Source organism: Diabrotica undecimpunctata, chromosome 4 (assembly GCF_040954645.1).
Source record: "Diabrotica undecimpunctata isolate CICGRU chromosome 4, icDiaUnde3, whole genome shotgun sequence".
NCBI classification, from domain to species: Eukaryota; Metazoa; Arthropoda; class Insecta; order Coleoptera; family Chrysomelidae; genus Diabrotica; species Diabrotica undecimpunctata.
Genome location: NC_092806.1, coordinates 81,606,040 through 81,633,118, shown reverse-complemented (window position 1 = coordinate 81,633,118; position 27,079 = coordinate 81,606,040). Strand labels below are relative to the sequence as shown.

Genomic DNA, 27,079 nt, shown 5'->3' with positions numbered 1-27,079 from the left:
GAGGTAAGCCCTGATTAGTTTTTCTTGGACCATGAATTTGACCAGTTTTGTCCTTTACATAAATACTACGATCATTTAATATAGAATAAATGACATTTGCTAGTTGAATAGGAATGTTATATTTAATCTAGGAAAAATCCTACGGTAAATTGATTCAATGAAAATCCTTGTAGTATTTTAGAATTTAGTAATGAAATGCATTTCATGCAACCTCTACCCCTTCTATAACCAAGTTGCAATGGATTTAAAATATAATTGTGTTATAAGAACCACTCAATTCTGTTTTTAATTAATGTTTCCAGCATTTTACCAACGCACGATGAAAGAGCAATTGGCCTATAACTAAGTGGGTCAGTTGTATCCTTTCCATGCTTAACAATGGGTAATATGACCGTTTGTTTCCACGAGATAGGAACCTGTCTCTTCCGGATACATTCATTAAAGAATTGAATTAAGAGTAATGATCCAGAGTGCGGTAAATTTTTTAACATAGAGTATGAAACTTGATCAGGACCCACAGCAGAATAAGTTTTAGAAAGAAGAGCTTGTGATATTCATCCAATGATATGGGATTCTCATAATACTGCAGAGGACTAAAAAGTAATTCAAAGTCTCCAGAAATAGGTGAGAGAGATGTTAACATTTCCTGGGCTACCTCCTCAGGTGGCAATTGAGATAAAAGAGACAATTTACTACCAGAAGCAGAAACCTTGTTAATTTTATTCCAAATATCTTTAAGGGGAGTATTTCTATTTAGTTTGCTACAAAAGGATCTAAAGCTTATTTTTCGCTTTAATTTTAGAAATTTTCTAGCTTTCGCTATGAATTTTAAGTCTCTATATAGTTTTCAACATTAGGAGAATTTTTAAATGTATTAATAGCTGAAACTCTCTTTTGTATTATATGAGCACATGAATCATCCAACCATGGGATGTGGTATTTTTTGTTATGAGAGGAGGTCCAAGGAATTGATGTGTCTGCCACTGATGAAATAATATATTTGATAAAATTTTCATAGTCCTCAATTGGAAACGATGAGAAAATACACTCTAGTTTTTGATGGAAAGAAAACCAATCAGCCTTTTTAAAATTTCTTCTTTTAGAAACCTGATTAGAGTCCTGTGTTGGGTAACCGACATGGCATAGAATGGGAAAATGATCATTAGATCCTGTATCTGGAATGGTAGTCCATCCACTAATTTTAGGTGCCACATCTATCGAGGCCAATGATAAGTCAACTACTGATTTGCTGCCACCAGGACGAACCAATCTTGTTGGAGAACCATCATTAAGAAAAATTCAAGATCTTCTGCAGTTTGCAAAATATTTCTGCCATTAACATTATCTCTTGAGCTTCCCCATGCTCTATGATTACAATTTAAATCACCCATTATAAGTAGAGGTTTGTTGATCGAGTGGACCAAAGAAGACCAGCATGTTTTGGAAATGAGATTGTCCAAAGGACAATACATACTTAATATATTTAAATTATACTTGGGTAAAAAGGTGAGTTGAAATTGAACATCTGAATTAAAACCAGGATTGTTAATATGAATATCCTGAAAATCTATATTGTATTTGATAAGGGTAATTAAGCCCCCATATCCATCACCTCGATCCTTTCTGATAATGTGATACCCTCTGCATCTAATTATGTGTTGGTTAGATAGTCAAGACTCACTAATGAGGACAATATCAGGGTTATAGTCTTTAATAAGGACTTTTAAGTTATCAACATCGGTATTATAAGATCTTATATTCCATTGTATAATAGCTAGTGGGGCGTGTATAAGCCTGATAGAAGGTGTAATAAATAAAACAAATACTAGAATGAGTAATTGTATAAGCAACAAGTATATTAACTTCACATGCCAGTAACTTAACCTAACAACCGTGTCTAACCTAATAATCTGTCTTGTCACCTCCTGTCATGCCATTCTGGTACCAACATGAATAATATGATTGTCACTTAACTGGGTATCATACATCCTCTTTTCTTTTTCCTTATAAGTTCAGCTTACAAGGTTTTTTAATTTGTCTCCCTGACCTTGTACAGTAAGTATTATTATGATTTGATGTTTCAAGTATATGATTATTATCAGGGATTAAAACTTCTGTTGCTTGATGTTCCTGATGTGTTTCAATACCCTCACTGTCTGGCAATTCATGAAATACACTACTATCGCCACCCACATGATGATCATCACCACAGTCTACAACATGTTTATTTACTGATGATCTTATGTGAGATATGTTTCTTCTGATAATGTTTCCACTGTCATCTTGCAGGATGTATGATCTAGGCGATTCATGTTGATTCAAGATTTTTGCAGACTTCCAGGTGTTATTACAGTGATCAAGGACTGTTACATCCATGTCTCTGTTCAATGGCTTCAATATTGTTGCATTTTTATTAAAAGTTGTCTCATTTAATTCTTTTTTAGCTTTAATTTTCATTTCAACATTTTCACACAAACATGGATGCAACAAATCAACTGAAATTGGAACTTTTGTTTTACATCTTCTGCTATTAAGAAGTTGTGATGGTGAGTATCACATACCTTTTAATGGATAATTTCTATAATTTATTAATGCTGACTGAAGGTCTGCATGCTTTCTTTCATCTATAGTTTTCCTTAACATGTTTTTTGCAATTGACACTGCTTTTTCTGCTAATCCATTTGAACGCGGATAATTAGGACTACGAAAGATTAAAGTAAAGTTCCAATTTCTGCTAAACTTTATAAATTTTTCACTATTATATGGTACGTTGTCAGTTACAAGAAAATCAGGTGATCCAAATCGTGCAAAAACTGTCTTAATTTCAGCAATTACTGAATCAGCACTTTTATCTTTAATGGGTAATACCTCTAACCAGTTAGAATATGAGTCAAATAAAACTACGTAACTTTTTCCAGCATATGTGAAAATGTCGGACCCAACCCTCTCCCATGGTCTTTTAGGTAGTGGATATGATAAAAGAGTTTGTTTTGGGTTTTTTCTAGCAAATTTTTCACAACTCTTACATGCCCTTATATATGATTCAATATCCATCGCCACACCAGGCCAATAATAAATTTGGTGTGCTAGTGCTTTTGTTTTTTCTATGCCTAAATGTCCCTCATGAAGCAATCCTAGAACTTCTTTTCTTAATGAAAAAGGAACAACTAATTTATTGTCTAGAAAAAGAAGGTCATTAGTTATAAATAGGTTCTCCTTAAGTTTGGCAAAGTGTCTGACATTTTCTGGAATTTTATATTTTTGCTCTGGCCAACCACTGATGATAAAATCAAAAACAACTTGTAGTTGGGGGTCTGCTATTGTCTCTTGTCGAAACTGATTTTTTCGTTCCTCAGATAGCGGTAAATCATTGACAATTGAATGGACAGCAAACTCTCTCCGTATCAACAGATTTTTTGTTGTTTTTTAGAAATGCCCTTGATAGTATGTCAGATATGTACATGCTTTTTCCTGGTTTGTATGATACAACTAAATCATAATCTAATAATTTTAATCTCATTCTCAGGATTCTTGGTGAAATTGACTGTAAATCTTTTTTTAAAAATTGATTCCAGTGGTTTGTGATCACTGTGGACTTTTACACAAGCCCCGTAGACAAAGTAGTGAAACCTCTTTACAGCAAATAAAATAGCTAGAGTTTCTTTTTCTATTTGAGCATACTGCTGCTCAGTTTTTGTAAGGCTCCTTGATGCAAAGGCCACAGGTCTGCCTTCTTGCAACAAACATGCCCCCAATCCATCTTTTGATGCATCTTTTCATTAATGCCGAGATGAGTAGTGTGTTTTTAATTCTAGATATAGCATAAAAAGCTTTATTCAATTTCATGTGCACTGAATTCACTTGCTCTGACCATTTGAGATTATAATCAATGAATACACCCAAAAACTTTGTAGAGTGAGTGGAAGATAACATATTGTTTCTATCGTGGATGGTTAAGATATAGTCATATTTAGATGAGTTGTATGAATGAAAATAAATAATTTGCGTCTTGTCAATATTTAATATTAGTCTGTTGGTATTACACCAGCGTATAAAGCAGTCAACAACAGTCTTCATTGTCATTTTTAATTCCTCTAGTGTACGTGCAGAGACTATTAACGACTTATATAACGATTATAAGTGCCCTTATGTAATCTGGTAGGTCATTAATAAAAATTAGGAATAATAATGGTCCCAGCACGGATCCCTGTGGTACTCCTTTATTTGTCGTGTATGGTTCTGAGCTTGATTCTTTCATCTTAACAACACTCTTCCTGTCACTTAAGAAATTTATTATCCATTCTAGAAATATCCCTCTAAAACTGTGTTGTTAGCCTAGTTTAAGATATAGGTGCCGGAGTTAGGCAACACGGATGACGGGGGTTAGACAGGTTATGTGAAGGTTGCCGAAGCTCGGGCATGGAGGTATGTTTTAGGGTTGAGAATAAACTAATGTTTATGTGAAGTAACGATTATTATTTGTAACCCCTCTTCGATAACACGACATGGTGGCAGCTGGTGCTTTGTTTTGTTAACATTAAACAAGCAAAGAGTGATCGAACGTGACAGCAGTGCAAATCTTATGCATAACCTATAAATCAGAGGGGACCTAAAACCCTTAAAATAGATGCACCTATCCTAATAAATAAAGAAGTGTTTGCGAGCATTTCGGCTCCAAGCGAATTTGATTTTACACAGCCCCAGACATGGCACCAATGGAAGAAAAGAGTAGAGAGATATATGTCTGTAAGTGGATTTGGACAAAAATCTGACAAAGATAAATTAGACCTATTGTTGTATTTAATGGGAAATGAAGCAGAAGATATTTTACTTCAAAATCAACCAGGGGAGAATGCATCCTTTCAAGATGTAATGCAGATTTTCGACAATCATTTTATTCCCCGAAGAAATACAATCTTTGAGAGATTTCAATTTAATTCAAGGGTACAAAGGCCAGGAGAACCTGTGGGAAACTTTATTTCAAGTCTACATACTCTTGCAGAGCACTGTAGCTATGGAGCTCTTAAAGATGAGTTAATTCGTGACAGGATTGTTATCGGAATAGCTGATAAAAAGGTGAGCGAAAGAATGCAACTAAATGATGGTTTGACACTAGAGAAGGCAATACAAATAGCACGCCAAGCTGAACTTCAAGATAGTCAAAATAGAATTATGAGACAGGAGCAGTCAGTTAGTGCAGTTAAACAGGACTACAGGGAGCGTAGTGATAAAAGACATCAAGGTAAGAGTTTTGCTAAACAAGAAACAACTCATGAGAAAGTTAAGGAAGGTTACAGATGTGGATACTGTGGCATACCTACATGTAAAAATAGGGAGAAATGTCCAGCCAAGTTCTCTGAATGCAGATCTTGTTCACGTAGAGGTCATTGGAGTGTGATGTGCAGGAAGAAAGCTGTCAGAGCTGTTAAGTGTTCAAGGTCCACCAGTAGCAGTAGTATAGACGACGAAGGAAGGGATTCAGTAAATCAAGTGGTACATACAGATTCCTTTATTGGCCAAGTGTACCTAGACAAGAAGGATCGTTGGTATGTAGACATCTTATTGGATGACAAATTTAAGGTACCCTTTTTTGTGGATACAGGAGCAGATGCTAACTGTTTTCCCTATGAAAAATTACTTCCAGAATATATGGTTAAAATTGTGGCATGTGATGCAATTGGTGCAGCGGACGATCATAAATTGGACACAGTGGGTAAGCTACATATAAAATTTACTTATGACGGTTTTACAAATGATGAAACAATATATTGTATTAGGAAGTTGAGACAACCTATATTAAGCAGAGAGTCAATCATTAGGTTTAATGTTCTAAATTTTTCCAAATGTAAGCTTAAACAGGTAAATCAAATCAGTTGCAGTGTTGTTCATTGTAATCAATCTAAGAGTACTAATATGTTTTCAAAATTTAATTTAGAGTCTGTTGCTAAAACAGTTCCTGGTATTTTTAGTGATATAGGTGAATTTAAAATAGAAATGTCAATTAGAATTAAGCCAGATGCTAAACCTTATGTACAGAGCGTTCCCAGAACTGTTCCTTTACCTCTGTTACCAAAATTAAGAATTGAAATTGATAGATTGCTAAAATTAGGGATAATTGAACCCATTGAAGATCCTACTTCTTGGGTCAGCCCAATTGTTTGTGTGGACAAGGGAGATTGTGTACGGCTTTGTGGTGACTATACTAAACTTAATGAAAACGTGTTACGGTCACATTTTCCTCTCGGGAAAATATCTCATACACTAGCACAGTTGAAAGGGTCTAAATTCTTTTCAAAATTGGATACCACAAGTGGGTTTTACCAAATAAAATTGAATAAGGAAAGTCAGTTGTTAACAACTTTTATAACACCTTTTGGCAGATTTTTCTTTAAAAGGCTTCCATTTGGTATATCTTGTGCCCCAGAGTATTTTACTATGAGATTTTCAAAAATCTTAACTGGCATTGAAGGCTGTGTTGTCCATATAGATGACATTCTTATTCATGCAAGGACAATAGAGGAACATGACAATATTTTGAACACAGTCCTAACAAAACTTCATAAGGAAGGTATTACACTAAATAAAAACAAATGCTCTATAGCAACAAAAACAGCTAAATACTTGGATCATATGGTCTTTTTTTTTTTTTTTTTTTTTTTTTTTTTTTTTTTTTTTTTTTTTTTTTTTATGGCTTCGGCAGTTTGCCATACAGCCAGTTACATGATCTTTTAATCTCATTAGGTACAGTAAAAAGTTTTTGAGTTATTTGCAATCGAATAGACTAAAATAGATAAATTTACAACATTTAACAAAAAGAAGAGAACAAATATAAATAATACATACACATATATATCCATAAACATATACAATTAACATGGGTCACTCGTTTCACGTCCAGGGGACCATCAGGACATTATAATATATAACATACACAGTAAATAGGATTAAACATATAAAGGAGAGAAAACAAAGGTAAAAAGTAAAAAGTTTTTTTTTTTAACTAAAGAAAAATATTACATTTGGTCAAAAAATCGATTATGCAATCGTAAATTAATCTATTTTGAGTCGCTAGGGCAGATAAAACGTTAAACGGAGATTTACCGGTAATACGAACTATATTATTATATAATAAGGTGGACTCCAAATTATATTTGGCACAACCAAAAATTACATGATCTAGGTCACCTTCTACTCCACACTCCAAACAGTTTTTACTCTCGATCACATGAATCCTTGCAAGATGAGCAGGAAAACAAGCATGTCCAAATTTAAGCCTAGATATGGTTGTTATATAACGCCTAGGGACATTATAAGTTCTGTGCCAATGTGCAACAGGGACAGTTGTGTGTAAAGAAGTGTATCTATTTGGGTTGGTAAAACAAAACTCAGACCATAGGTCACTCCATTTATATTTTAAAACTGCCTTGCGTGAAGCAACCAAATCAGAAATACTGGGTAGAAATTCTGTGGTATCCACTGAATAAATACTTAATTTGGCTAGTTGGTCCACATGTTCATTATGTTTAATTCCACTGTGTGCTTTGGCCCATATAAATATCACATTTTTTTTTATTTTCCTTAAAGTGTTTAACTAATTTTTTAATTAATATTATGTAGGGATTGGAGTATGAGGTTGGAAAAAAAGGTTGGTTAATGGCTGTGAGAACTGACATGGAATCTGAAACAATAATAACGGAGGAATCTCTGTTAGAAACAAAAAGTAGGGCTTGATATATGGCAATTGCTTCCGCACTAAATATGGAAATATTTGCTTTTAATTTGAACATTTTTTCTACCTTCTCCATGGGGATGTAAAAGGCACATCCTGTACCGTCTTCTGATTTGGAGGCATCCGTGTAGATAGTACTGTAGTAATCCCAATTGGACAAGATGCTTGTTATAATGTTGTTATTTGCTCTTCCAGTGTTAACATAATTTGGTTTAATAAATTTAACGCTATAAAAAAGAGCTTCAAAATCATTTATATCTGTGTGTGATTTTAAATTAATAGCTTCATCGGCACAAAATGTGTTTTCTCTAAGAGCTTCACATAGGGTTGGAGAATTTTTCTTAATCCAATATTTATTCGTTAAATCATAATTGTTTAAATTTGTTAATTCGGTATAAAGGAAAGTGTTCTGGTGTTTAATTTTCAGTAAAAATTTTTCGGCCAAGAAATGTCTTCTAAGAGAAATTGGAGGCTCACGTGCTTCAACATAAAGGGGCTCAATAGGAGTTGTCTTCATGGCACCAATACAGATACGCAAACACTGGTTTATAAATATGTTTAATTTGTTTAGTAAGTTCTTGCTGGCAGATCCATATAACCAACATCCATAATCTATGATAGAGCGAATGTAAGTTCTATAAAAAAGTAAGGAAGTCTGAACATCTGTTCCCCACCAAGTTTTAGTTGTCATTTTCAGAAAGTTTAGGCCTTTTTCACATCTATTTAACATATATTCTATGTGAAATTTCCATGTGAGCTTGTGATCCAGTATAATGCCCAAATATTTAATTACCTTTTTAAAAGGAATTTCTCGCTGTTTTACTATAAATGTTTCGATATTGGGAATATTATGTCTACTGAAAATGGTCACTGCTGATTTTGTGGCCGACAGCTGAAGGTGATTTTCTTCCAACCATATTTCTACAACGTTGTAGGTATCCATTAAAAATCCAAAAGCTTCATCTCTCTTCTTTGTTTCACAGTAAATGCAGAAGTCATCTGCATATTGGATGATCTTAAAAGGATATTTTTCCAACTTTAATTTATGTAGGTCAGCTGTGTATAAATTGAAAAGAAAAGGACTTAAGACAGCTCCTTGTGGAATTCCTGTGAAAACATATCTTGGGCCTAAGAAATGGTTGTTAAAATCCCTGACATAAACATGTCTTTCTGAATATAATCCGATAATAGCATACACTATTGCCTTAGGAATGTTAAAATCAATAATCATTTTTTTACTCAAAATATTTAAGTTTAAGGTGTCATATGCTTTCTCAATATCAATAAAAATTGTTGGAAGAAAGTTATTTCTAGAGAAATTATTTTGAATATTTGTTACTAAGGTTGTAAGTGCATCTAGCGTACCCACTCCTCTTTTGTATGCAAATTGACAGGGCGTAAGCAGGTCTTTTTTATGTAGCCACCATTCCAGCCTATGTTTTATCATACGTTCGAAAGTTTTTTGCACACATGATAGCAGAGAAATTGGTCTATAAGAATGGGCCAAGTTAGGGTCTTTACCTTGTTTAGGAATCGGTGTGATTATAATTTTCCTAAAATCTTCAATGCACTCACCTGCAAGCATCTCATCAAAAATTTGTAGAAGAAAACTTTTTGCTATAATTGGTAGGTTCTCTAACATCGGATACTTTATTTGATCAAAACCCGGGGCAGTACTTTTTTTATTTCTTAAAGCATAATTTAGTTCATTAATGTGAAAATTATTTGCCAAAAAATGTTTTTTATCTAAGATCGTATGTTCGATATTTACAGTGAAAGGAACAGTCTGGGGAGCTACATGATTAAAAAACTCATCTATTAAATCATCATTATGTGGCTTACCAATGTTTATTGTTTTACGATTCATTTTTTTTGCTTGTTTCCATATCATGCTAGTTGGAGTATTTTTGTTGAGATTGGAACACCATTCAATCCAACTTTTTTTAGCTTTTTCTTTTAATGTTCGTTTAGTAAGTGCCATGCATTTTTGGTATGCAAGAAAATTATCTTTTGTGGGGTTTGCTTTGTATACTTGCAGTACATGTTTCCTTTCAGAAATTATGTTGTCACATTCTGCATCCCACCAAGGTGAAGGTGTTCGATTTTTGCACTTAAACGGTCTGTATTCTTTTAAAGTTCTTTGTGCCGCATTATTTATACAATTGATTAAGAATGCATATTTTTCTTTGGTGGTTGGATATTCTGCATCAGTAAAGTTATAAAAGTAGTCTTCCACAAACTCTTTATATTGTTCCCAATTAGCTCCTTTTAGGTTCCATCTATATCGCGGAATTGTGATGTCCTGCGGAATTTGCTGCCTTGCAAGAGTTATTTTTATCATAAAATGATTCGATCCAAGTGTGTCAGAGTAAACTGCCCAATCTATATCACTAGCTACGTCCGAGGAGCAAAAGGTAACATCTATCATAGAATCATTGCATCCTGGCCGGGTAATACACGTGGGTTCGCCAGTATTCATAACTACAAAATCACAATTATTGCTTGCTTCAATGAGTTGTTTACCAATAGAATCGTTTTTATGGGATCCCCAAGTAGCATGATGCGCGTTAAAATCCCCACCAATAATACATGGAGTTGAAAACTGCGAAAAAATATTTACCCAATCAGTTGTGTTGGTTTTAATATCCGGTGACCTATAAACGGAAATTATACTTAAAGTTTTATTGTTGAATTTGATATTAATACCACAAACAAGAAGATCGACATTAAAATTGGAAACTATGCTTAATTCTTGGTGTGAAATCGACTTTTTGACCAAAATGCAAATTCCTGAAAAACCATCTTGTCTATCTTTACGAATTACATTATAACCTACGAAACTATATACTTTTTTGGGTTTAAACCATGTTTCACTTATTATTGCTACATCAATATTATTATTTACAAGATAATGCATTAGACTATTTTTATTCGAAACAGCAGAACGTGCATTCCACTGACAAATATTTAATGTCTTTGGTAATGGAGTGAAGGTTACTTTTTACATGTGTCCTCCAACACTTTATTTATTCCTGTTTGAATTAAATCATTATTCAAATTTTTGATATCTTCAATGGTATGAATACCTTTTAAAAATTCAACTATAAAATCTGCAATTGACTTTACAATGTTTTTGTTATTTAAATTTTGATAATTTGGTGGATTATTATTTCGAGGCAGTGGTTGATTAGGGCCAAACTGAAACGGAAACATCGGTTGTGGAGGAGGAGTGTCATTAGAAATTCGACGTTTTTTATTGCTATGGCCGGTAGGACTTCGTGTAGGATGGGTGGGCAAAACGTAATTGCTATTATTCTTAAAATTTGAGTGTAAAAGGGAGTTAGAATTTCCAGACTTAGATTCAATCGCTGGTAAAGGCGGAAAATTGGAGTTGGATAAAATAGAAAAACTATTGTTTACAGATATACCAGAATAAGACATTTCACAATATTCTTTTGCCTCAATAAAGGAAATATTTTGTTCAACCATAACATTCTTAATTTTACGTTGTTTTTCATAATGAGGACATTTTCTTGAAATAGAAACGTGGTCATTTGTTTTACAATATAAACAGCGAATTTCTGAATCGTGACAAACATGATTTTCAGCTTTTACATTACTACACTTAATACATAACTCTTCAATATTTTTACATTGCCTAGAAATGTGACCATAGCGTAGACATCTGAAGCACTGTGTAACTCTGCTAAAAAACCGCTCCACCGAAAAATATACACTATTTATTGAAATATAATTAGGTAAAGTGTTCCCTTCAAAAGTTACAATAATGGTTTTTTTGGGGAGATACTGTATATCACCATCCTTTTCTATTCTACGATGTGTACGTTTAACATCAACTACTGTTGAAGGAGATTTTATGTTATCTAAAATATATTTCGTATTGAATTGAGTATCAATATCTTTTATCAAACCCTTAATTTCTAATAAATGATTTGGTATAAACGCTACAAGATCATTTTCTGATAAAAGAGGATTGTTTACTAAAGCATTGGCATCAGAACATGTTTTTAGACTAACTTTTATTCTATTTTTTCCAACAGATCTAATTTGGTTAATATTGTTAACATTTAGTTTTTTGTGTAAGATATCTCCCACAAATAAGGGATGAAGACGGCCGGCATTTTCAATATTTTTTCGTTCGATAAAAACACAAATATTACTCAAATTATACTTATCTCCATTTCTTAGATTAAAAACTTTAGGTGTTTTATTTTGTTTATAAATATCCTTTTCTTTATCACTAATGACCTGGCGACTGGTTTCAGCTGTTGTCTCAGAACTTAAAGTGGTATCCATGTCTTGTACAGGGACCGATAAATAATTTCCTGACTCCGCATCACTTTTAGAGTTAATTGCACTCATTGTCTGGTTAATAGTTACACCTAACGGCTTCTTTCTTTTTAAAGCTTCCCCCATTTAGGGGGGAGCTATTTACACTCCGTACACGTTAACCACCGTACCACTCCGTTGGCTACCTTAATGGGAATCTTGAATACTTATTAATTGTAATATAACTATTAAATACTGTTTAATATACACACAATTATTAAAAACTAATAGGAGAACTTTTAATTATCAAGTTTAACTTTGACAGTTATTTGACGTATGGATCATATGGTCTCTGAGCAAGGGATATTAATTGATCCAGATAGGGTTAAAGCTATCCGTGATTTTCCTGAACCAAAAAAAAAATAAGACCGAGCTGTCAAGATGGCTGGGTATGATTAATTTTGCTGCAAAATACATTCATAATAAATCTGAGATTCTTGAACCATTAACACACTTACTAAAAAAAAAAAAAAATATATATTAACTTTTTGTGGGGTCCAGCACAAGATAAAGCTTTCAGCACTTTAAAACAAAGAAAAGTTAGATAGCCCTCCAAATCTAGCGTTTTTTGATGCTAATAAAACCATAATTGTTAGTGCAGACTCAAGTTGTTTTGGTATAGGTGCATGTCTATTTCAACAAAATGTAGATCATACTCGGGAAATAGTGGCTTTTACATATAGGCTTCTGAACTCAGCTGAAACACGATATGCTCAGATTGAGAAAGAAGCTCTTGCACTTACCTGGGCAGCAGAATATTTTTACGATTTTATTTCAGGAGTTCCTAACCTAATTTTTGAAACAGACCATAAACCTTTACTACAAATTCTGCAAACTAAAAATTTAGATGAGTTAACGCCACGTTTGCAAAGATTTCGAATGCGCTTAATGCGATACAAGTATACTGTAATCTACACGCCGGGAAAAAATTTAATTGTAGCAGATACTTTAAGTCGGGCCCCTTTACAAACAGATACGTTAGCTAATAAAGAACTAACTGCAGAAACGGCAGCATATGTGCAGTCAATTATTCATAATTTACCAATTAAAGATTATTTTTTGAATTTAATAAAAACAGAACAAGAAAATGAATATATTTGTAAAAAACTAAAAGAATATTCTTTGTCTTCTTGGCCTGAAAGATCTAAATTGCCATTTGAATTGTTGCCATACTATCAATATAGATATGAAATTTCCTATTCGGAACAATTACTTTTAAAAGGGTCTCGCATAATCATTCCTAAGAGTCTTCAACTCAAGGTGTTGGAATTTATTCATACAGGCCATATGGGAATTGTAAAATGTCGAGATCGTGCCAAACAGAGCGTTTGGTGGCTGGGATTGTCATCCCAGATTAATAACCTTGTCACACATTGTCCCCAATGTGTTGAACACAGAGTAAATTATAGAGAAACATTTCATAAAGACAATACTGTACAAAGGCCGTGGCAAAAACTGGGGGTTGATTTGTTTAAATGTGATGATAAGTAGTACTTGATTGCCACTGACTACTTTTCACATTGGTTTGAAATTTTTACTTTAACCAATATGACAGAAGATGCCATTATTCCTAAACTTAAAGATATTTTCTCTCGTTATGGTATCCCAGAGGAAGTTAGATCCGACTGTGGTACTCAATTTTCATCAAAATTTATAAAGTTTTCAAAAGAATATAATTTTGTTCATCAGACGAGCAGTCAACACTGGCCACAGAGCAACGGTGGAGTGGAACGCACTGTACAAATTGCAAAAAGATTAATTCAGAAAAATAAAAAAGAGGACCTAAGTTTGGCATTGTTAGCATACAGATGTACACCCCTAGAATGTGGTGTTTCACCTTCTGAATTATTAATGAATAGAAAATTAAGATCTAACTTGCCCCAGCTTCCAAGCTTATTAAACTTGTCAAAAGAACCAAACACTGAAAATAAAAAGAACGAAATAAAGGATAAACAAGTGAAAAACTACAATAAGCGACACAATGCCAAGGATTTAGATCCTCTTAAGGTTGGTGATTCTGTGTGGGTGGTTGATATCAGGAAATATGGGCAAGTTGTTGCGATCTGTCAGGAACCCAGGTCCTATATAATTGAAACCGAAACTGGGAAATTTAGAAGAAATAGATGGCATTTGATTCATGCACCCTACTGTTTCCCTGTATTGAGCACCCAACCAGAATCCTCAAATGATTATGTTCCGCCAATTTCTAGTAACACAAAGCTAATAAGCTAATGATTTGCTCTAATCAAAGCAATGGTGACATACAGGGTAAAATTATGGAGGAAAGTAGTAGGGGGGAACCCAGTGTATTTCCGGACAAAATCGAACAAAGTGGAAATCATGTTTTACCTCCATCGGGTCAGGATAAAAGTGATAGTGACACTGATAGTGTATCGGACTTTGAGTGTGTAAAGCCTAGCAGGCCAAAAAGACTTGTGAAGAAACCGGTTCATTTAACAGATTATGTTTGTAGTAGTTTAAGTTAGTTTAGGTATAAGATCATCAATGACACAGGGATCTTTTATAAAAAAAAAAGGGGGGAGATGTGTTGTTAGCCTAGTTTAAGATATAGGTGCCGGAGTTAGGCAACACGGATGACGGGGGTTAGACAGGTTATGTGAAGGTTGCCGAGGCTCGGGCATGGAGGTATGTTTTAGGGTTGAGAATAAACTGATGTTTATGTGAAGTAACGATTATTATTTGTAACCCCTCTTCGATAACACGACAAAAACCAACGTTATATAATTTATTGCGAATAAATGTTATGTCTAAGCAGTCAAAAGCACGTGATAGATCAAAAAATAGTCCTGCCACCTGGTTTCTACTATCTAATTCATCATAAATACGCTCAAACAAGCTGCATGCAGCCGTGAGTGTTGACTTTTTTAATCTAAAGTCGTGTTGGGTTGGAGTTAATAAATTGTATTCTTCTATAAAATTTAACATTCTGTTGTATACAACCTTCTCTATTACTTTTGAAATTATGCTAAGGACAGATACTGGTCTATAATTTGAAATATCATGGGGGTCATTCTTTTTGAAGATTGGAATAACTTTTGCCATTTTAAATATGGATGGAAATTGGCTGGTTGTTATTGAGAGATTAACTAAATGGGTTAAAGGAATCGATATATGATCACTTATCAGTTTTATTATTTTTACAGATATGTTATCAATACCAGTACTAGGCTTATTTTTTAGTTGATCGATTGTATTTTTTATTTCAATTGAAGTTACGGGTAAAAAGAAAAATGTTTTGTTACACATTTTTGAGGTAGTACAAGAAGAAGGTAACGATGTGCCAAAATGAGTTTGCAGATTGTATTCTGTAATTGTAGCAAAATATGAGGCAAACGAATTAGCAATATCACAAGACTTGGTAATAATTTTATTATCATAATGTAGAATAATATCAGACCTGTTCTTTTGCCTACCAGTTTCACTGTTTACTAAATTCCAAATTGTTTTTGGTATATTGTAAGATTGATTAATTAAGTCACTATGAAAGTTTTTTTTAGTATTTATTAATAGAGAATTATATATTTTTTTTCCTGTTTATAGGTATCTTGAGACTCGAGACTCCCTATATTTTTTGCTATCCAATGTAGATTTTTTAGTTTTTCACTAGCGTGTCTTACCTCATTTGTTACCCATGTAGCCTTATTTGTTTTGTGTGCTTTATACCGTGTTTTTATTGGACAATATAAATTTAGATTGTGATCTAAAATGCTAACAAATGAATTTGTGGCATATTCAGCATTCAATTGTTAATAAACTACATCAAAAACTGAAGAAAAAATCCCTGCTTTAAACATCAGCATATTTTCATCTGACATATCCCTGTAACTGATGGGTTTTTATCTTTTTTCGATACTTTATTGGCTTGCAAATTTACACTAAGTGAAAATACTTTATGGTCACTGAAGTGACCCTCGAACACATTTGATTTATAAAGATGTGGTTCGATATTTGTCAATATGTAATCCAATTTTGTAGATGATGTTTTACCTACTTTATCTACGAAAACTCTTCTAGGAGCCTCAGATGTGACTCTCAAATTATAACACTAAAAACTCGTTAAAAGATTGCTTATTATTAGACATGCCAAGATAATCAATGTTTAGATCCCCACAAATATAAATATCATTATATGACTTACTGCATAGCTCCAATATATTATGTAATTTACACAGAAAACTCTGAACTTCTCCTGATGGCGAACGATAAACACTAATAACACAAATTTTCCTATTGGCTATAAACAGAGAAATCGCACAGTCACTCACACACCATTTCTTCACTAAAGTTAGAGACATCTAATGTTTTGAATTTAATATCAGTTTTGATGTAGATGATGGATCCTCCATGGATATGGAACTTTCGACAAAAATAAGAGGCGATGTTGTATCCATTCAGGGTCATAAATTGGATGTTTTCTTCAGTACACCAATGTTCTGATAGACAAATTATATCAGGTGTTTCCTGCAATGTTAAGACTTCAAGTTTGAGTAACTTATTTGTCAAAGATTGAGCATTTAGTTGCAATATTTTTAAACAACTGTCTGGTGATGATAAAAGTAACGTTTCTCTTGGATTTATCCTTTATCCTTATTTATCATCAACAGAAGGAATTTGAAAATGTTCTCTCTTGATGGCCCCATTAAGTTCTTTTGGATCAAGACAAAGCCTTAAGTCACCATTTGGCTTTTCCACAATGACAAGTGGGTGAACCCACTCTGTTGGTTTATCTACCTTTGTTATGACTCCTTGCGCTTCAAGATCACGCAGTTTATTTTTTAAACGTTTTCGTAAAGCATGTGGAACCCGTCTTATGGTGCTTATTCGAGGTTTGGTATCTTCTCTCAAGGTTATATGGTGTTTTGTTGGAAATTTTCCTAGACCTTCAAACACATGTGAATATTTTGTTACTAATTCATTTAAATTTTTAAATTTATAACTTACTAATGAATCTACCCGTTTGACCAAATTTAATTCTATACATTCCTTAAACCCCAGCAAAGGTACCTGATTTTTTGTATCTACAACTACAAAAGATATATCTTTTTTATCATTTTTAATAACACAAGTTAATGTAACTCTACCTACAGTTTTAATTTTGAACTTTGAATCCCCATATGATACTAATGATATATGATTTATGGATATGTGCTGTTGGGGCTATTTCTTTAAGAATACTTAAAGGCAATGTGCTTACCTCAGCTCCAGTATCTAATTTAAATGACACAGGCTTATTGTTAACATAAATATCAGCTGACCACATATCTTGTCCAACCTCATGTTTACATTTAGAGTTTACTGACCTGACAAAATACTGATACTCACTACCTTCACTCTCACTTCCTGAATTGTGCACATCACTTACACTAGCTTCTGTTACTTGATGCACTTTCTTCTTCTGCTCTTTCATCGCCTTTCTTGGAATTTCTGGTTTGATTCTCACATTGCTCCCTCTAGTTTTATGGTCTTCTCTACAAACTTTTGCAAAATGGTTATGGCCTTGACACTTAGAACATGTTTTACCCCAAGCAGGACATCGATTGTCTCTCAAATGATTATATCCACATCTGGTACACACACGATCACATCTTGGTTCTCTTCGTTGAACTGCATTTATTAATGACTCATTTTGTAACATTTTAGACTGGTCTTTACTTATTTCTATCGCTCGACATATGTCAACTGCTTTCATTAACGTTAACTCTGATTCTCTGAGCAGTTTTTCTTGTGTTGCTTTGTTGTGTATGCCCATTACTATTCTATCTCTGATCATCTGATCTTGTTGGCTATACTCTGTTGTTTTAATGGCTTTCCGTAGTTCTGTAACAAACGAGTCAAATGGTTGCCCTTCTTGCTGGCTAATACTATACTATTAAACTTAAATCTTTCAAATATGACATTTTTCTTTGGTGAACAATACTCTTCAAACTTCTTTTTTACGCAAGTTACTGTTCTGTCTTCATTTTCGTCAAATGTGAAGGTGTTGTACAGCTCTAATGCCTCGTCACCAGCCAGACTTAAGAAAACTGCCAGCTTTTTACTTTCTGGTTTGGAGGTTAGGTCCGTAGCTATCATAAATAGATCAAACTTTTGGCTAAATTTGCGCCAGTTTTCAGATATATTCCCATCTAATACTAGAGATTCAGGTGGCTTAAACGTGGATTCCATGATGATACCAAAAAATGATACTCACGTGTTACAATACAAGGTTACAGTTGAGTACCTATCCAAACAAGAAATGGTTTCACCACGCAAAGATTATCACACCTGACACCATGTATAAGCCTGATGGAAGGTGTAATAAATAAAACAAATACTAGAATGAGTAATTGTATAAGCAACAAGTATATTAACTTCACATGCCAGTAACTTAACCTAACAACCGTGTCTAACCTCTAACCTAATCATCTGTCTTGTCACCTCCTGTCATGCCATCCTGTTACCAACATGAATAATATGATTGTCACTTAACTGTGTATCATACAGGGCGTGAAGATTGAAAATATAAAATGTTAAAATATGTGTGTACCAGGTCAAGACGAGAGGGGAATCAGTATTCTGAGTCCTCAAACCCAGATACCTCAATCCCTCGTCGCTCATGACTAGTACTTATAGCATTATGTGATACACTTTTGTTTTTATGATTACCAATCTCTACATTTAATCCGACATGATCCTTAGGAGAATTATAATTTTTATTAATCAATTCACCAATAAATATCATAACCAAATCCCTGTGATTTTGATTCAGCATTAATATAGCCTGAGATTTAAATCTCTTTGGGTCTGAGAGTTATTTATAAAGTGACTGGGAGATTCTTTGGGGATCTCCCATTAGGATAGTTCACTACTTTAGAATGAGAACTTTGATCAAAGCCTACGTTTAATACTCTTTTCCTTTTTGATGGAGTGGATTTTGTAATCTGACTGTAGGAAACAGAATTTGAAGACAGGGATGTAGCAACTGATCTCCTCTCTTGAACTGAAATGCTATTTGCAGAGGATAGATTATTTACAAGATTAGGAAAATCCTTAATGTTCAACTTTGGGCTAGATGTTTCCCTTGGAATATTTTGGTTAGCTTCATATTAGGATACGTTGGCAAACGACATAAGTTCTGCATACAACTTGTTAAAAAAACTAGCCGAAGAAAACACAATGACGGGCCGAGAAACAAAAGAGGCACAGAACAGTGACATAAGCAGATTTAAAGATACAGTATACTCCCTCTATAACGAACACGGTTTTTTCGCTTATAACGAGGTACATTACATGTAACGTTAAATTTCTATTGAACTATAACCCTCTATAGCGAGGTAAATTTGCTTATAACGAGAGAAAATAAGATTGAAAAACGCGTTTTTTTACGTTTTAGCCCGACCGTAGCTATAAATAAATACCCTTTTTAATTGCCGTCCGCAATAAACTTCTTACAATTTATCATTCTTAGTCGGAAATTTACAATTTATGATTCACAAGTGTCATTGTAGGAGGTTGACCATTCACACTTAATAACATAGGGCCTAATAGACAAGATGTGGAAAGTGTTTTAAAGGTTGTCAGAAACTTTATCCAAAGAAAAAACGCAAATGAGGAGGCATAAAACTGTTTCACATCTTTAGAAAATATGATAGATAGAATACTGGACAATTTAAAGCAGTGAAAAATGACAGACTTCTTCCAATTGCAGACGCAGTGGTTTATGTTATTCTTGAAAATACGCTTTATACAGATAAAGAATACAGATTTTTGTTTTAACGTAGGTATATCATTGACAATAAAAGTAAACAAGTCTTTTTTGTTTTAATATATTTCATTGACAATAAAAGTAAACAGCTTTTTTTCAAAAACGCCATTCAAACAATATTTATTAGCATCTTATATTGCTTCGAATGGCTTCACTATAGAAAGTTAATGTTTTAGAAAACTACATATTCATATGTATGCACAGTATTATTGTTGTTTGATATAACGAGATCCGCTTATAACGAGGTAATTAGTCTGCCATTTCAGTTCTCGTTATAGAGGGAGTCTACTGTAATAACACAAACGGAAGGAAAAATAAATTGAAGTACAACTCAAACACAGAAAAGAACAAAACAATTTTGAAAAAGGCATCATGGAATGTGAGAGGTATAAATGGGAAGGAAATAGAACTGGGGGAAGAAATTAGAGATACGACCATTGAAATAGTAGCTATAACAGAGACAAAGAAAAAAGGAAAAGGATCAATATTAGAAAACGGAATGTTACTAATATATAGTGGAGTGGAAGAAACGAAGAGAGCTCAGGCAGGAGTAGCGTGCATGATAAAGAAGGACAGTATCAACAAAGTAAAAAATTGGATGTATTACAACGAACGTATACTAAGAGTAGACATAGATATAGATACAGAGGAAGCCAATACAAACCTAATCATATGCTATGGACCAGATGAAGACGCAACAAAAAACGAAAAGAATGAGTTCTGGGACAAATTACAAGAAGTGATAAATGATTGTACAGAGAAAATTGTGATCACAGGAGACATGAACAGTAGAGTGGGGAAAGAAGCAGAAAAATGGAACAATGTCATCGGACCTTATGGGGAGGAAAAAATAAACAAAAATGAAAAATTACTACTCGAATTCTGTCTAGACAATAACCTGGTGATTATGAACATACACTTCCAACATAAAAGAATACACAAGATCACAAGAGAAGTCAAATCAAGAGACGAACAATCAATTATAGACTATAAACTATAGTGCAAAAAACAGAGAAGAACTGGATAAGAGACGTAAGGGTAAAAAGGAGTTATGAAATTGGTAGTGACCACTATCTACTAGAAACCACATTCAAAAGCAAAAGAAAAGAAATAAAAAGAAATCAGAACATAAACAGAAAACAAAATCCACAAGGAAAATAATTCCTGCAGCTGGCTGTATACCACGTATCACAAAAAGAGGTTAATCTTTGTAAATGGGTATATTTTATAAAAACCCTTAAAAGGGCTACATTAAAAACACGAACGTTTTCGGAACAACAGTTCCATCATCAGGTTAAAAATACAGGTTACCATGCCTGAGCATTATAAACAGAAAACACAAAGAAATAATAAAAATTTATAAACTAAGGGAAGAAACAACGAAAATAAGATACTCAGAAGGGCTAGAGAAAGAGATGGACAATGAACATGAAATAACAGAAACGATAGAAGAAGAATGGGGAAAATTTAAAAATACGATGATAAAACCAGCTAAATCAATATATGGAACTACAAGAAATAACAACAGAGGGAAACTGACATCTTGGTGGAACGATAAAGTGAAAAGAGAAATAAAAGAAAAGAAGAAATTATGGAAAGAATACATACAAGACAAAACACAACAAAAATATGAAAATTATAAGAGACAAAGAACAAAAGTTAAAGAGATAGTTAAGAAAGAGAAAAAGAAAAGTTGGGAAAAATTTGGGGAAAAAATGGAAGAAAACAACACAAAAAACGTAAACTTATTTTACAGAACACTGAAAAACCTACGAAGCAACAAAGAAACGAAACTGAAACAAATAATGAACAAGGAAGGAACAATAACAAACGACGATAAGACAATAATGGAAAGATGGAGGGAACATTTCCAGCTGATACTGAATGGAAATCAAGCGAATACAATGGAGAAGGAAAGCCACAACAAGAGAGTATCCATGAGAAACACGGAAAATCCAGAAACTATAGAAAAAGAAGAACTGGAAGAAGCAATAAGAAAGATAAAGATTGGAAAAGCATCAGGAAGCGATGAAGTAGCACCAGAAATGATGAAATATATAGGAGTAAAAGCAAAAGAAAAATTGTTATACATATATAACCTAATATGGAAGAGAAAAGTAATACCCAGAGAATGGACAAATGCAGTAATTATACCTATATGCAAGAAAGGAAGCACAAGAGACTGTAAGAACTATAGAGGTATATCACTACTATGTGTAGCAGCAAAAGTATACGAAACCATAATAGAAAGGAAAATCAGAAATGAAATAGAACATAAATTAGAGGACGTACAAAGTGAATTCAGGAAAGGACACAACACACAAGACCATATATTCACCATGAAACAAGTAATAGAAAAAACCTTAAAGAAAACTAGAGTAATACATCTGAGCTTTATAGACATGGAAAAAGCATTGTACTCAGTCAAAAGAAAAGATATATGGGAAAGCCTAAAGCCTAAAGAAGAAGCAAGTAAGTGAAGAACTGATGAAAGCAACAAAGAGTATATACATGAAAACAATAAATACAGTAAGAATGTTAAATATACAGTCAGAACCATGTGAAACAACTCAAGGAGTTAGACAAAGGGGGAAGTCTCAGCCCAGTGCTATTCATAAATGTAATAGATGAGATAGTGAAAGAATGTAAGAAAACATTGAAGAAATACTTACTGCATCGGTTGGAACAGAATGCAAATGATAAACGCTGAGATGTGTATATTTGCAGATGACATAGTATTAATTGCGGAAACTGCAGAAAAACTGAAATACAACTTAGAGAAATGGAACCTAGAAGCAAGCAAATACAACTTAAACGTAAACAAAGAGAAGACTCAGATAATGAAAATATCAAGGAAACAAGAGACGGAAGATCAAATAGACGTAATGATAGACCAACAAAAAATTATACAGACAAATTCATACAAATACTAAGGAACAGTAATCAACAACAAAGGAGACATCGAGGATGATCTTAACACCAGAATGGAAAACACAGGAAAACTATTCCAAGCACTGAATAGAGGATTCCTTAATAACAAAGAAATATCAACAAAGACCAAGATGACAATATACAAAACAATATATAGACCTACAGTGACACGTGGAGCAGAAAATTGGATATTAAACAAAAGACATCAGAGCAGAATTCAGGCAGCAGAGATAAAATACTTCAGAAGAACGATCGGAGTAAAAAGAACCGATAGAATCAGAAATGAAGAAATAAGAGAAAGACTCAAAATCAAACCGATACTCGACTCAATCAAGGAGAAAAAATTGGCATGGTTCGGACATCTAACCCAGATGGACAATAATAGACAAGTAAAAGGAGTGTGGGACGCCAAACCAATAGGGAAGAACAGAAGAGGAAGACCCATTAAAGAATGGAACAGTGACATCTAGCAGATACTGCAGAGTAAGGGTAAGGGTGCGTTCATTACGGAGACCATAGCATGGTATCTTCGCCTAGAGCATAGCACTGACAGTGAACGCTCGCATTTAAAATAATGCATTTATTTTACGTGGCGATGATAATATAATACCATCCTATGGTCCGATCGAGAGGCCTCGGCGCCTCGTTATGAACGCACACTAAGACTTGGCAGGAAGCAACACAGATGGCATCCAATAGGAAGGAATGGAGAAAGTTCGTTAAGAGCTAGGACACATCTGAAGACTGTAAATTATTGTAATTTAATGAATTGTATTATAAACGGCCCAACACCGAAAGGTACAAATGGGTCTACTGATTAAGTAAAGTAAAGTTATACTTATACATTTTCTTAAATGTTGAAATAGTTATTTCAGTTATAAAAATTGGCAAACAATAAATGATGAAAACCATTAAATTTCTGACACATCTTCAGAAATATTAAACGTATTGTTGAAAGCATGTTCTGATTCAAAAGACTAATTAGATTCGTACAGTAATATATGTAGCAAGATTAAGTTGTTTTTCTTTTTGTTTCAGAGATAAAGAACGAGGCCACCAAGGGTTAGTTGTCTTAAACACCTTAATTCATTGATTATTTACTAATCAACCATACTTAACAGTATTGCGTTCAATAATAAAGGTAATTTTAAATGAGGAAAACCACTAAATTTCAGACACCTCTTCAGAAATGTTTACGTATTGTTGAAAGCCTTTTCTGATTGAAAAGACTAATTAGATTCTTAGTGTAACATATGGCCCTAGATTAAGTTGTTTTTCTTTTTGTTTCAGAGATAAAGAAAGATACCGCCATGGGTTAGTTGCCTTAAACACCTTAATTCATTGATGATTTACTAATCAAGCATACATTACAGTATTGCGTTCAATAATAAAGGTAATTTTATACTTATATAGTTTTTTTAGATGTTGAAATAAGTTATTTCAGTTATAAATATTGGCAAAAAATAAATGATGAAAACCATTAAATTTCTGACACCTCTTCAGAAATATTGAACGTATTGTTGAAAGCATGTTCTGATTTAAAAGACTAATTAGAGTCGTTGTATAACATCTTTAAGTAGATAAATTGTTCTTCTTTTTGTTTTAGAGATAAATAATGATAATGCGACAATGGGTTAGATTCCTTAAACACCATAATTCAGTTATGATTTATCAATCAAACATATTTAAGAGTATTGCATTAAATAATGAAGGTAACTCTGTATTTATATAGTTTTTCTAATTGTTGAAATTTATTGTTGAGTTATTTCAGTTATAAAAATTGGCAAACAGTAAATGAGGAAAACCACTAAATTTCTGACACCTCTTCAGAAATGTTTACGTATTGTTGAAAGCCTGTTCTGATTGAAAAGACTAATTAGATTCTTAGTGTGTAACATATGTACCTAGATTAAGTTGTTTTTCTTTTTGTTTTAGAGATGTAGAATGATGCCACCATGGGTTAGTTGCCTTAAACACCTTAATTAATTGATGATTTACTAATCAAGCATACTTAACAGTATTGCGTTTAGTAGTAAAAGTAATTTCAGTTATAAAAAGTGGCAAATAATAAATGAGGAAAACCACTAAATTTCTGACACCTCTTCAGAAATGTTTACATATTGTTGAAAGCACATTCTGATTCAAAAGACTAATTGGATTCTTAGTGTAGCATGTATAGCTAGATTTAGTTGTTCTTCTTTTTGTTTCAGAAATAAAGGATGATGCCACAATAGGTTATTTCACTTAAACACCATAAATCATTGATGATTAACTAATCAAGCATACTTAACAGTATTGCGTTGAGTAGTCAAGGTAATTCTATTCTTACATAGTTTTTATAATTGTTGAGATAGATAATTAATTTCAGTGATAAAAAGTGGCAAATAATAAATGATGAAAACCTCTAAATTTCTGACACCTCTTCAGAAATATTTACGTAGTGTTGAAATGCGTGTTCTGATTCAAAAGACTAGTTAGATTGGTAGTGTAACATGTAGCTAGATTAAGTTGTTTTTCTTTTTGTTTCAGAGATAAAGAAAGATGCCACCATGGGTTAGTTGCCTTAAACACATTAATTTATTGATGATTTAGGTACTAATCAAGCATACTTATATAGTTTTTTTAAATGTTGAAATAAGTTACTTTATTTATAAAAATTGGCAAACAATAAATGATGAAAACCAATAAATTCTGACACATCTTTAGAAATAATAAACGTATTGTTGAAAGCATTTTCGGATTCAAAGGACTAATTAAATTCTTAATTAGTCGGATAGTTGGAAGTTATAAAAATTGGCAAACAGTAAATGAGGAAAACCACTAAATTTCTAACAACTCTTCAGAAATGTTTACGTATTGTTGAAAGCCTGTTCTGATTGAAACGACTAATTAGATTCTTAGTGTAACATATGGACCTAGATTAAGTTGTTTTTGTTTTTGTTTCAGAGATAAAGAAAGATGCCACCATGGGTTAGTTGCCTTAAACACCTTAATTCATTGATGATTTACTAATCAAGCATACTTAAGGCCGGTTCTACAATGTAGGTATAAAATACAGTATAGTTATTCTTGGTTTAACTTATACCTCGAGTTATTCGAAGTATAACTGATTGCGCGTTCTACAATGTTTGAGCGACGACAGTATACATATCTCCGAGAGTAAATCGGTACCTCGGAGGTAAAGGATACTATGTCCATTTTCTTACTTTTTTAGGAGAGCAGTTTTAAAATTTTTTAAATTTGTAATCAGTAAATACTCAAATGTTTCTTATATTTAACCAAGATTAATATATTATTATTGTGGTGTGTATAATCGTTTTTCATTCCATGAAGTGTTATATACCTGAGATTTACCGTTCATTATTTAAAAAATTTTTAAAAATGTGTAGTTGGACATAGTGTTGTTTACCTCTAACAACTTTTTTAAATAATGTGGCATTGCATGTTAAGGTCTTTACGAAATAAACAATACAAACACATTAAACAGCCTATACTATTATTTTATTAGAGGTAAATATTATAAGGTTATAATAATTATGTAAAATTATAGACGGCAAGTTTCAAAATTGTTAAAGATGCTCCATATCATCTTCATCTTCTTATGGGTAATCGTTTGTGGCTACATCGCTATGTGTTAAATTTTGATAAAACGCATGACAAACTGACGGAACAAAAGGCAGTAGTGTAATTAAGTCATTCTACTTTTGTTTTGTGATTGGTAATGGGATTACTGAGACTTGATTTAATTGGGCTGGAAACGTTACTTGCTGTCTTCGATACCTCATGAAGGTAACTTCATACAATATTTTGATTATTGAAATCGGTCTTATAAAAGAACTTTCCAATGTGTTCTTGTTGGACTTGTAGGAAAACATATGTTGACAGTAGAACAGGGTCTTTATTAACATTTTTTTTTCTACTTACAAAAGGAGGATTAGATGACAATTTCTTATCGAACAGCGTTTTGAAGTTTTTGAAATCTGCAAGTTCCATATTGTGCACTGTGTATTTACCTGATGTTTGCCTAACTAGTTGTTGCCAGTCCCTTGGTGTTAAAATGGCCAAATTGGAGAGTTTCTTTCTTTTTCTTTCGATTAAAGCATGAATAGTGTGCTTCCATATGTGTGTGCCCTTTCAGTAAAAACTTTTGAGTGATCGTCTTTATTTGCAGTATCCAAAAATAGCACATTATAATACTTATATTTTTATTTTGTCCATAGCAGTTATCGGTCCAAAGAGTGATGTCCTCTACTTGACTACCTGGAATTGTATTGTCAGCCCATTTCAAAATTGACGAGGCAATT

General features: G+C 33.2%; 1 protein-coding gene across 3 annotated transcripts in view; it reads left to right on the top strand.

The window, feature by feature from the left end:
* The first annotated feature begins 4,392 nt into the window (after positions 1-4,392).
* Positions 4,393-27,079, top strand: part of LOC140439729 (uncharacterized) — a 150,914-nt gene continuing 128,227 nt past the window's right edge. Inside the window, exons 1-5 of one of the 3 annotated variants that reach the window (XM_072529856.1) lie at positions 4,393-5,713; positions 23,814-23,916; positions 24,066-24,168; positions 24,382-25,088; positions 25,305-25,367. In XM_072529856.1, coding sequence (XP_072385957.1) covers positions 4,741-5,713; positions 23,814-23,842 — 1,002 coding nt within the window. In that variant the 5' untranslated portion in view covers positions 4,393-4,740 and the 3' untranslated portion in view covers positions 23,843-23,916; positions 24,066-24,168; positions 24,382-25,088; positions 25,305-25,367. Of the gene's footprint in view, positions 5,714-23,813; positions 23,917-24,065; positions 24,169-24,381; positions 25,089-25,304; positions 25,368-27,079 lie in introns of those variants that run through there. The other 2 variants (XM_072529857.1, XM_072529855.1) reach the window with 2 other exon arrangements.